Source organism: Euprymna scolopes, chromosome 45 (assembly GCF_053919585.1).
Source record: "Euprymna scolopes isolate OS-2025 chromosome 45, ASM5391958v1, whole genome shotgun sequence".
Classification (NCBI taxonomy): Eukaryota; Metazoa; Mollusca; class Cephalopoda; order Sepiida; family Sepiolidae; genus Euprymna; species Euprymna scolopes.
The window spans coordinates 47,086,599-47,099,734 of NC_136526.1; the positions used below are offsets into that span (position 1 = coordinate 47,086,599).

At 33.0% G+C, this 13,136-nt stretch overlaps 1 protein-coding gene across 1 annotated transcript in view; it reads right to left on the reverse strand.

Moving 5' to 3' along the window:
* The window catches only part of LOC145269178 (uncharacterized), a 42,098-nt gene extending 32,201 nt beyond the window's left edge, over positions 1–9,897 (reverse strand). Inside the window, exon 1 of the mRNA XM_080124787.1 lies at positions 7,101–9,897. Within this exon, the coding sequence (XP_079980913.1) occupies positions 7,101–8,218 (1,118 nt within the window). The 5' untranslated portion in view covers positions 8,219–9,897. The remainder of the gene's footprint in view (positions 1–7,100) is intronic.
* Between the last annotated feature and the right edge of the window lie 3,239 nt (positions 9,898–13,136).

The window sequence follows — 13,136 nt, forward strand, 5'->3', positions numbered from 1 at the left end:
AGTTGAAGCTTAGCCGAGCAGAATCTGGTTTAAAACAACCTACTGGTATTCAACCAATGAGAATGGAATTGGACTGTCCTAATTTTAGTGGGTCTCCCTCATTGGATAAATTCGAATTTCGTAGCTTTCTTAGGAAGTTTGAGTTCTGTTCAGCCAATATGGGGGAGGCTGATAAGCTGCTTTTATTAAAATCAATCATTCGACCTTGTTTCCACCTTAGACATAACTCCTGATGATTGCAAATAGGCATTGGGGTGTTTAAAGGAAAGATTCTTTATTCCTTCTTTAATTAAAAATCAAATTTTCGAGGAAATTATTCCTCAGTCAGAATGTATCACACTATTAAAGGAACTCCAGGTCTTCATCGAATGTGTCAATCTAGACTTATACAAAATGAATAAGTCATTTGGTACAAAATTCCTTTTGAATAATCCAACGTCTAAGGCTATCATAGCCCATATCTTGTTCGCAAAATTCCCAAACAGTGTATGAAGAGAAATAATGAACAGAACAAATGAACGTTTCCTTTCTCTTTCTTCTATAATGTCACATAGTTTCGACATTTTGGAATTTTTTATGGCGACGCCATTAGATGCAACAAGGCAGAAAAATAGACCACCTAAAATGTCGGTCTCTTCTTTGAAACCAAGGTCCAATATGGCGGGCAGTTCCTACTCTAAACTCATTAATGTGAAGAAGGGTATGAATACCTTCAGAACACTCTCTAATAGTGGGGAAACTAATAAAATTTGTAAATTATGTAAGGTTACAGACAACTCTATTAAGGGCTGTCCCAAATATCAGGACTTTGATGCTAAATTTCAAAGGGCCAAAGAAGTTGTGTACCAAGTGTCTTGGTGGGCACTCTGAAATTAATTGCAAGGGCATTAAAGGGATTTCCATACCAATGCGTTGTTTGTGGACTAAAGAACCACTATTCTTGACCTGAAAATAAAAGAACTCTTCTTTTTCTTACCTACCCCGAATTACCTCCCCTGTTTCTCTCTCCTTCGGGGAGACAGTAGTAGCAGCGATCGGCCATCTTTCTTTCCCCTGTTTTTTGCCCGCGCTCTTTTTAGTTGAATAAAGCTTTATACAAGCTATATAAATCTTTTTAGTTGAATAAAGCTTTATACAAGCTATATAAATCTTTTTAGCTGAATAAAGCTTTATACAAGCTATATAAATCTTCAGTCTCATTTCATCATACATCTACACAACAATTCTATTATGTGCCCCTAGAGTCCCAATTCCTTTGTGGGACATACAACTTTAACGGGACAGGAAAACTGCATTTTTCCTGTAATTAAAATCTCTATGAGGGTAATAAGGCCACTCTGTCTACTTCTACTTCCTATTAGATGCAGGAAATCAGAGATCATTCTTTTCACAGGCAGTTTTTAAATCAATTAAGTTCCGGGGAAAAATTAAATCCAGAGATGGTTGAGATGGCAGTAAACACTCTTATTGTGTCTAATTCTTTGAAACTTCAGTAATTTGAAATCTCCCTTAAATTGGGGTTTCAAAAACCCTTTCTATTTAAGGCTCTATTTGCTAACGACCTGAAGCTGAAATTTCACATGGACAGGTTCGACGAAATCACGTCAAAATTGACTAATGAGGGTTTTCGTCTTTGTCCAGGATATACGAAATTGAACGGCTCTGCTATTAATAGAATAATAGGTCTGGATCTACTTCAACAGATAAATAACCTCCGTTTAATCAAATGTTTAGGAGGTACTGCATGGAAATTTTTCATGTGCATAATTCCCTTCAGTGAAGGGGAAGGGTCAAATTTTCTGAATTTTAATTCAAATGTTAAGGAAGAGTTACCAGCCCTTGATAAGATACAACATGCTCTCCCTACATGCAATTCCTATTTGATTGACAGCATGCTGAAAAGGACGCACTTCAACTGTTCTTTAACGAATCTTCCACCGAGTGTGGAATAGAGAAGTTTTTCTCTCTAGATTCCATTGGAATTGATTAAAGCAATAGATTGTCTTTGTGATGACGAAAAGATAAATTTAAAGAATCTATCGTTCTCAGGGACAGTAAATATTATATTGAACTGCTGTGAGACTCTGAAATATTTAAGTCCGGTGGATGAGTGGGTAATATATACAATATATGTGCAGTGTTTTGATTTTTAAATAATAGTTGAAATATGTATTTGTGATTATGTTATAAACTGTACATCAAATGCACAATATAATACTTGGATCGCTGCAGTGCTGCACATTATCATAAGAAAATTCCATAGAAAATTTTAGTTAGATCGGTTCAGTAGTTTGTAAGAAAACTTCATACAGACAGACAAAGAGAAAAATAACACAGATATAAAAACAGTAACAATTTCATTTATTTTAGAGGTACCTATGTAGAATATGAACTGGGCTTATTCAAAACTGGGCTTATTCAAAAGATTTTTTTAACAAAAGTGTTCACATATACGAAAAGTAGTATATATTTTTCTCGTATGCTTTAAAATTCAATTCGGGAGGGAATGGAAAAACTACTTCTATTGGTTTAAAACGACCTGCCACCCCCTTGACCATAATACCATTTTCTATGCTTCACTCATATTGGTTCCTTTACCCCCCCCCCCCCGATGGATGGACTCACCCAACGTAAGCATCGCCTTTCTTATATTTTATTTTATAATTATTTAGGCTTGAAATAAAATGTCTCAAAGAGACAAAAGTTGGAGGCTCCATTATGCCTCATGCGGAGAATGAGTTTCAAACATCCTTCTTGTATAGCTTGCATGATGAACCTGAAAAGAAAGGCATGCAAACAAAAAAGAATAAAAAAACAAAGGCAAAAACAAAACGCTCCGCAGTAAATAGAATCAACCGATTTGATTGGCCCAAAACAAATACAATGGGAGTCATGATGTAATTATCAAATTTTTAACAATCAATGCAAAATTTCAGCCAGATCGGACCAGTAGATTCCATGAAATAGTAGAATGGATAGACAGAATAAAATATAATCTAGACATAAAATGTTTAAGTTCGGGGGATGAGTGGATAATATATGTGTGCAGTGTTTTGATTTTTAAATAATGAGTTAACACAAAAGAAAACCAATTATTTATTTGTGATCACATTATAAATTGTACATCACATGTGCAATATAATACTTGGATCGCTGCACATTATCATAAGAAAATCCCATAGAAAATTTTAGCCAGATCAGCTCAGTAGTTTGTAAGTAAAAGTCGAACAGACAAAGAGAAATATAATAAAGATATAAAAACAAAATTAGTTCAACGACTTAGTGGATAATATTTAGAATATATATGCAGTTTCAATTCTAAAATAATGATCCAAGAAAGTTGAAAACAAGTTCCTCAATTGCGTAAATTTAGTTGTTATTATGATATTTGTATTCATTCTAAAACGCAGATCAAAAAATAACTGACGAATTTGGAATGTCCTATTATGTGTGTATTTTTCATGTCACCTTTCCAACTGGAACTCAGAAAATGCAGAAAAAGTAGAATAGACAGACAGACTAAGAGAAGTAAATATAGATATACAAACAAGTTAAGTTCAACGACTGGTTGGCAATATTTACAATACATATTTACAATATTTATAATTAAAAAAACATGATCTGAGAAAGTCAAAAACAAGTTTATCAATTGGGTACATTTATTTCGTTATATAATTTTATTCATTCCAAAAGGCAACTCAACAAATCTTATTATGTGTGTATTTTTCATGTTATTTTTCAAACTCACAGAAAATGCAGTTCAACAACGTTTACAATAATATACTTAGCCAGCCATCGCAGGTGGCACTTCAGATTGGAAATATTTGAAAATGCAAATAAACAAACTTGTCAAGGATATGTTTTCTCTTGCACACTGTACTTTTTCCAGGTATGCTCCATAGGGTTAGAGGAGAGGTGTTGATAACTGTTAGGGTTAGAGGAGAGGTGTTGATAACTGTTAGGGTTAGAGGAGAGGTGTTGATAACTGTTAGGGTTAGAGGAGAGGTGTTGATAACTGTTAGGGTTAGAGGAGAGGTGTTGATAACTGTTAGGGTTAGAGGAGCAGTGTTGATAAATGTTAGGGTTAGAGGAGAGGTGTTGATAACTGTTAGGGTTAGAGGAGAGGTGTTGATAACTGTTAGGGTTAGAGGAGCAGTGTTAATAACTGTTAGGGTTAGAGGAGCAGTGTTGATAAATGTTAGGGTTAGAGGAGAGGTGTTGACAACTGTTAGGGTTAGAGGAGCAGTGTTGATAAATGCTAGGGTTAGAGGAGAGGTGTTGATAACTGTTAGGGTTAGAGGAGCAGTGTTGATAACTGTTGGGGTATGAGGAGCGGTGTTAATAAATGTTAGGGTTAGAGGAGAGGTGTTGATAACTGTTAGGGTTAGAGGAGAGGTGTTGATAACTGTTAGGGTTAGAGGAGAGGTGTTGATAACTGTTAGGGTTAGAGGAGAGGTGTTGATAACTGTTAGGGTTAGAGGAGAGGTGTTGATAACTGTTAGGGTTAGAGGAGAGGTGTTGATAACTGTTAGGGTTAGAGGAGAGGTGTTGATAACTGTTAGGGTTAGAGGAGAGGTGTTGATAACTGTTAGGGTTAGAGGAGAGGTGTTGATAACTGTTAGGGTTAGAGGAGAGGTGTTGATAACTGTTAGGGTTAGAGGAGCAGTGTTGATAAATGTTAGGGTTAGAGGAGAGGTGTTGATAACTGTTAGGGTTAGAGGAGAGGTGTTGATAACTGTTAGGGTTAGAGGAGCAGTGTTAATAACTGTTAGGGTTAGAGGAGCAGTGTTGATAAATGTTAGGGTTAGAGGAGAGGTGTTGACAACTGTTAGGGTTAGAGGAGCAGTGTTGATAAATGCTAGGGTTAGAGGAGAGGTGTTGATAACTGTTAGGGTTAGAGGAGCAGTGTTGATAACTGTTGGGGTATGAGGAGCGGTGTTAATAAATGTTAGGGTTAGAGGAGAGGTGTTGATAACTGTTAGGGTTAGAGGAGAGGTGTTGATAACTGTTAGGGTTAGAGGAGAGGTGTTGATAACTGTTAGGGTTAGAGGAGAGGTGTTGATAACTGTTAGGGTTAGAGGAGCAGTGTTAATAACTGTTAGGGTTAGAGGAGCAGTGTTGATAAATGTTAGGGTTAGAGGAGAGGTGTTGATAACTGTTAGGGTTGGAGGAGCAGTGTTGATAAATGCTAGGGTTAGAGGAGAGGTGTTGATAACTGTTAGGGTTAGAGGAGCAGTGTTGATAACTGTTGGGGTATGAGGAGCGGTGTTAATAAATGTTAGGGTTAGAGGAGAGGTGTTGATAGATGTTAGGGTTAATGGAATGATGGTGTCTGCAACAAGGCTAGTGAAGAGTTTCTAGATTATAATGAGACAGTTGATGTGCCTGTACTTATTACGGTGTTGTGCTTCAATCATTTTCTAATTGCAGGTTTTGCTTCAGATTTAAACCAGTTGAAAATGCATTTTGACAAAAATGCCAAAGAATATGGGTTTTCATTTTAAAAAGTTCTTATTATTTTGTTAACCAAATTAATCTTATTATTTTGAATTATTAGATCGATCTCATACAGATCAAAGCACTGCAGTAATTACTAGCGATGGGACGATTCCAATATATTTCCCGATTCCGCTACAATTACTGATTCTGTATTAAATTCCTGCTTCCAATTCTTTGTAAATCTCTAAATATTTAATTATAAAATCGTTATTTTCTCCCGATTACTGTAAAAAACACATCTTAACAGTGCCTATATTTTCTCAAACATAAAAAAACATATTTAAGGTTTGTAAGGAGTTGATCCAGAGATTTTAGTCTTCCTAGAAGTTTAAATCAATAAATATTTATTATTTTATTATGACTACAAGCGGTGGACGATGCTCCTTAAATCAAAATCAAATAAAAAAGATAATTTAAGGAATCAGTTTTGGCATCAGGAAATAGGCGCAAATTTTTTCGATTCCGATATCCCAAAACTCCAATTTTTCCGATTCCAATTAATCATTCCAACACTGGTAACATTTAGTAATCAATTCAAGCAATTCTTACATTCCTCTGACTCTTTCTATAGTCTTCAATGATGGTCTCATTAATAAACAAATAGTCCTTGGTGCCTAAACACTTACACCTACACACTGCTTTTACTTTTTCTAGGTATGTTCCAGAGAGGTGTTGTTAGATGTTAGGGTTAAAGGAGAGGTGCTGATAGATGTTACAACCTGCAACAAGGTTAGTCAAGAATTTGTAGATCGTAACAAGACAGCAAATAAGTCTGTATTTACTGTGGTGTTATGCTTCAATCATGTTCCAATCGTATGTAATGCTACAGATTTAAACCAGTTGAAAATGCATTTCCACAAATTTGCCAAAAATATGGTTTATTACTTAAAATAATTTCTTATTTTTTTTAATTACTGGATTGCTCTTATATACATCAAAGCATCAAAGTAGCCATATGTGGGGCACACCATAATATTTCATTGTGGCAATCAATTTGAGCAATTTTTACATTCCTCTGGCTCTTTCTATAGTCTTCAAATAACAACTGTTCCTTGGTGCCTATACACTTGCACCTGCACACTGCTTGTTCTTTTTTATTGGTATGCTCCAAAGGAGAGGTGTTGTTAGATGTTATAGTTTAAAGAAAAGGTGCTGATGCTGCAACAAGGTTAGTTTGGTTTGGTTGTTTTGTTTTATGGCATATCAAACCTTTTCACAAATTTGCAAAGAATATGGTTTATCACATTAAAAATCTTTTTTTAAATTATTTTTAATTACTGGATTGATCTTATATAGATCAAAGCACCAGAGTAGCCACGTGTGGGGTACACCATAATATGCCATTTGGCAATCAATTACAGCCAGTCTTAGATTCCTCTGGCTCTTTCTTCAGTCCTCAAGGATAGTCTTATTAATCAACAACTGTTCCTTGGCACCTTAACACTTACACCTGCACACTGTTCTTTTTTATAAGTATGCTCCAGAAGAGAGGTGTTGATAAATGTTAAGGTGAGAAGAGAGATGTGAGTAGATACGGTTTGCAACAAAGTTACTGAAGAATATGTAGATTATAGTGAGACAACAGATGAGTTTGTATTTACTACGGCGTTGTGTGAGGGTCGTCAATTGTGTGCAATCGCAGGTGACGCTTCAGATTGGAACTAGTTGAGAAAGCATTTCCACAAACTTGACAAGAATATGGCTTTTCACCTGTGTGTGTGCGTGTGTGACGTTTTAGAGTGGCTCGATGTGAAAATGAAGTGCCACAAGCTTGACAAGAAAACGGTTTTTCGTCTGTGTGTACTCGAGTGTGACTTTCCAGATCGGCTTTTCGTGAGCATGAAAATCCGCAAATTTCACAAGAATATGGTTTCTCTCCAGTGTGTATTCTCATATGATTTTTTAGTGTAGTATGGTGGGAGAACGCAATTCCACAAACTTGACAATCATGGGGTTTCACACCTGTGTGTTTCTGCATGTGTGTTTTTAATTGATCTGCCATCGAAAATGATGTTCCACAAATTTTGCAAGAATATGGTTTCTCTCCAGTGTGTATGCGTAGGTGACGTTTCAGATTAGAACTTTGTGAAAATGTAAGTTGGCAGACTTGACAAGAAAATGGTTTTTCATCTGTGTGTATTCGGATGTGACTTTCCAGATCAGCTTTCCGTGAGAATGAAGATCCACAAACTTCACAAGAATATGGTTTCTCTCCTGTATGTATTCTCATATGATTGTTCAAGTGACTTCTCTGAGAAAATGAATTTCCACAGACTTGACAAGAATATGGTTTCTCACCAGTGTGTATCCGTGTGTGATTTTTTAGAGTGGAATGCTGAGAAAATGTATTATCACAAAATTCACAAGCATAAGGCTTAATGCCTGTGTGTTTCTGAATATGGATTTTCCATTGAGCATGAATCGAAAATGCAGCTCCACAAAACGTACAAGAATAAGGTCTCTCACCCGTGTGTCTTCTCATATGAATTTTCAGACTGCCACTGTGTGAGAACGAATTTCCACAAACTTTACAAGAATATGGTTTCTCACCTGTGTGTATTCTCATATGACGTATGCGATTAGGTCGATGTGAAAATGAAGCCCCACAAACTTCACAAGAATAGGGTTTGTCACTTTGCTTCTCTTTTTCAATTTTATTATCATTTTGCTCCAGCTGAGGACGAGGCATCTCACCAGATGCCACACATTCGTCCGCCATTTCAGATATTCCAGCTGAGAAATGTTCTTCACTTTTTTTTTTTAATTTTCTTCCTTTGAAGATTGTAACGTTGGGTACGGGACAGCCAAACCAGCTGGCAACATTGCCCAGCTTTTTATTGAAACCAAGCGAGAGCTCTTTCTAATATGCTCGTTGTTTCCTTAAGTGCAGTTGTCTGGATCTCTTTTGTACATGGTTCACCAGGAATATTAGTTCTGTATCTATATGCATATGATTATTCAAGTGTCTATTCTGAAAAATTAAATTTCTCAAATTTCAAAGAGAAAAAGTCCAACTACAATTTTTTTTCATTTTAAAAATCATAGGACGCTGCCTAAGGCATCTTACCATAGTAAAGAGACGCCAACATCGATCTTCCTTTCATACTGTCAAAGACTGTAAGCAACCGATTCTCATCCTGAGCACTGCTTAGTGTTTTCCTTTGATTGTACCTGTAAAAGTCTAGAGAGTATTAAGAATCCATGCTAGTCCTACAAGTATATAAGTTTTCTATTGAAATTCTCATTCAATTTTTTTCCAGTAAGTATTAAAATGCTCTCTTAAATTATTAACGTGTGTGTATTGCACGTGTATTCTCAGTATACTTTCCTTCCTGTCTGTACACATATATATCCTGTCAAATAACACGGTACAGAAACGATTCTGCATTTTCTCATATACAAAATATGAATAAAGACAAATCAACAAATCCGTTGGGTCTATTTTATATGTTATTTTTCAAACTCACAGAAAATGCAGGTCAACAACGTTTACAATAATATACTTAGACAGCTGTGTGCTATCGCAGGTGACACTTCAGATTTGAAAATGCAAATAAACACACTTGTCAAGGATATGTTTTCTCTTGCACACTGTACTTTTTCCAGTTATGCACCAAAAGGGAGGTGTTGATAGATGTTAGGGTTAGTGGAGCAGTGTGGATAAATGTTAGGGTTAGAGGAGCTGTGTTAATAAATGTTAGGGTTTGAGGAGCGATGTTGATAAATGTTAGGGTTAGTGGAGCAGTGTTGATAGATGTTAGGGTTAGTGGAGCAGTGTTGATAGATGTTAGGGTTAGTGGAGCAGTGTTGATAAATGTTAGGGTTTGAGTAGCGGTGTTAATAAATGTTAGGGTTTGAGGAGCGGTGTTAATAAATGTTAGGGTTAGAGGAGAGTTGTTGAGAGATGTTGGGGTTAGAGGAGAGGTTTGATAGATGTTGGGGTTAGAGCAGAGGTTTGATAGATGTTGGGGTTAGAGCAGAGGTTTGATAGATGTTGGGGTTAATGGAGTGATGTTGATAGATGGTGTCTGCAACAAGGCTAGTGAAGAGTTTCTAGATTATAGTGAGACATCAGATGTGTCTGTACTTATTACGTTATTGCACTTCAATTATTTTCTAATTGACATTTTTTAAAATCATAATAATCAATGTACATACAGAAATAAGAAAAATTTTAGATCGTTAAACTTCACATAGATATAGTTGTACAGTTGTGTGCATTTTCTTGTTTTCTTTATTATTAAACATTGAGTGTAAATACAGTCCCACAATATTTTTTTATATTAACTTTTATTTTTTAAAAGTTATTATACCAACTTTTTGTTTCATTTTATTTCAGAATTCAAATGATCTCTTTCCTGGGTGCAACACTTTGATTTTTTGCACTTAGAAACTTGTGTGTCGATTTCTAAAATGATCATTCTTTGACTATAGTGTCATTCATGTTTATATGTATATAATTATTTACACACACATTTATATATTTATAACTTAATTTTATAATATATATATATTCTATATATAATATATATATAATTTTATATATAATATATAGATTAATATATATAATTTATATATAATAATTTATATATAATATATAATTTATATGTATATGATTATTTACACATACATTTATATATATAATTATAACTTAATTTTATAATACATATGTATTCTATATATAATATATAGATTAATATATAATATATAATTTATATATATATAATTTATATATGATATATAAATATATACTCTATTTCTAATATATAGATAACTAAATTTTATGCAGGTAGAATATATATATATATATATATAATTTTATATATAATATATAGATTAATATATAATTTATATATATATAATTTATATATAATTTATAAATATATACTCTATTTCTAATATATAGATAACTAAATTTTATGCAGGTAGAATATATATATATATATATATATATAATTTTATATATAATATATAGATTAATATATAATTTATATATAATATATAAATATATACTCTATATCTAATATATAGATAACTAAATTTTATGCAGGTAGAATATATATATATATATATATATATATATAATTTTATATATAATATATAGATTAATATATAATTTATATATATATAATTTATATATAATATATAAATATATACTCTATTTCTAATATATAGATAACTAAATTTTATGCTGGTAGAATATATATATATATATATATATATATATCAAAAAAGATGGTAGAGAAAATATCAATTTGACCACTTAATGAGAAAACAATTTCTTTCCAATATGCATTTCTTAGTTCTCAGAATTCAAAAGATCATCTTCCTTGGTCAAACACTTAATTTCTATTCAATTTTTTTTAATATTGTCTGTATCTTAAGCAAATTCTTCAGATGAACATTCTCTGAATATAGTTTTATTCATGTGTGTATGCATATATATCTTTTCAAAAGACATGATAAAGAGAATGTCGATTTGACCACTTAATGAAAAAATGATTTCTTTCCAATATCCATCTATATGGTTCCGTATACACAAAATGTCTTTGCAAATAATGTTCAATGTACATACAGAAAAAAATGGAGAGTTTCTGGATTCTCTGTTTAATTGAATACAAGCTATCCTTTCATATAATTTTATGCATGTAGAAAATATTTATATATATATATATATATTATCAAAAAAGATGGTAGACAAAATATCAATTTGACCACTTAATGAAAAATAATTATTAATGGAGTTTCTGTATTCTCTGTTTAATTGAATACAATCTTTTTAGTATTTTGTTGTTCCCTTAAGTGCAATTGTCTGAAACTATTTTGCACATAATTTACCAGGAATATCAGTTAGGTAGGACTTCAGGTTCTTCTTCATAAGCCTTGTGGCATCTGTATACATTTTCTTGTGATTTTTCTTATTGAGAATTTAGTATAAATACAGTCTCACATTTTTTTTATATTAACTCAGTTTGGTCAAAAATTGTTGTATAAATACTTCGTTTACTACAGTCATAGATCTAAAAATTCAAAGGATCCTCTTCCTTGGTCAAACACGAAATTTCTATAAACTTATTAACTTGTGTGTATTTATTTTTTATTTAAAAATAAATTTTAATATTGTGTGTATCGTAAGTAAATTCTTCAAATGAACATGTGTGCATGCATATATGTCTTATCAAAAGATATGAAGAGAATGTAAATTTGAACACTTAATGCAAAAATGATTGCGTTACAATATGCATCTATACGGCTTCCCATACACGATTTATTTGTAAATAAAGTTCAATTTACAGAAATAAAATGGCAGTTATCATTGATGCAGAGTTTCTGGATTGTGTAATATAATACAAGTTATCCTTTCATAAAATGTCAGTCTGGAAATAAAGAAAAGATGTTATTAACAAATTTAAACATACTTTGTATTTTTATTCTGAATTATTAAGATGACAATTTGCATTATTCTGATCATTCAAACTACTGTTCTCATCTTGTGAATGCTTTGCTCAATGTTTCGAGTGATGTAACTGCCTGTAAATTCAAATGAACTTTCTCACTGAACTCAGGAATCTTATGGTAGACTCTGGAATCTCCATAGAATTTCAAACAGAATTCTTTATTAAATCTATGGAGCTAGCATCTTGATCTGACAGTCATGGTTGTAAGTCTTAAATAAAATTATGCAAATCAACAAATTTAAATATACTTTGTATTTTGATTCTGAATTTTTGAGACAACAATTATTTTGTTTTTCTGACTATTGTTCTCATCTTGTGAATGTTTTAGCCAATGTTTCTAGTAACTTCATGTAAATTCAAGTGTTCCTTGTCATTGAACTCGGGAATCTTTATGTTAGACTGTGGAATCTACATAGAATTTCAAACAGAATTCTTTATTTCATCTACGGAGCTAGCATCTTGATCTGTCAGTCATGGTCGTAAATCTTAAATAAATTGCAATGGTATACCCAGTATCATCTGCACTGATGATCCGTCACATAAGAAGATAAAGTACTAAATAAAATTAATTTCCAAATGAGACCCTTGTCGAGATTAAAAGTTCAATCCACAGTATGGGTTATACTAAGAACACAATGACAAATTGGTTACGACTGCTACCTGGTCATGGCTTACAGAACAAGAGCATGTAACCCAATGGATAAAATAAAGAGTTCTGTTCCAAATTCCATACAGGTTCTGAGGTTTGACAAAAATGTTCTTAAGTTCAAAAAGGTACACCTGAAAAAGGTTGGAGGTCTCATCAGGCGAAAAATTATGCAAATGACAAGCTGAGAAGAGCTCACAATGAGAACAAATAATCGAATATATTTTTGTTTATCGGTTTATCAGTTTCATTAAACAAAATATTTTGTTATCTGTTCACAAATTTTGATAGTATTTTCAACAAACTCCAGAATTCAACCTATCTTACTCTTTCTGTATTTTCGAAATGAGGATTGGTTATTCATATCATCTGGATGCTTCAGATTAATGATCTCATCTTGAGTGTCATTTTCACTTTTTGGTCGATGTAACCTCTATCTTTAGGTGTATCTTGCAGGTCCACGGTGTAGTGGTTAACATGCTTGGAAAAAATCAATAGGAAAAGTGATATTCTCCTGAAGGTTGAAGGTTCAA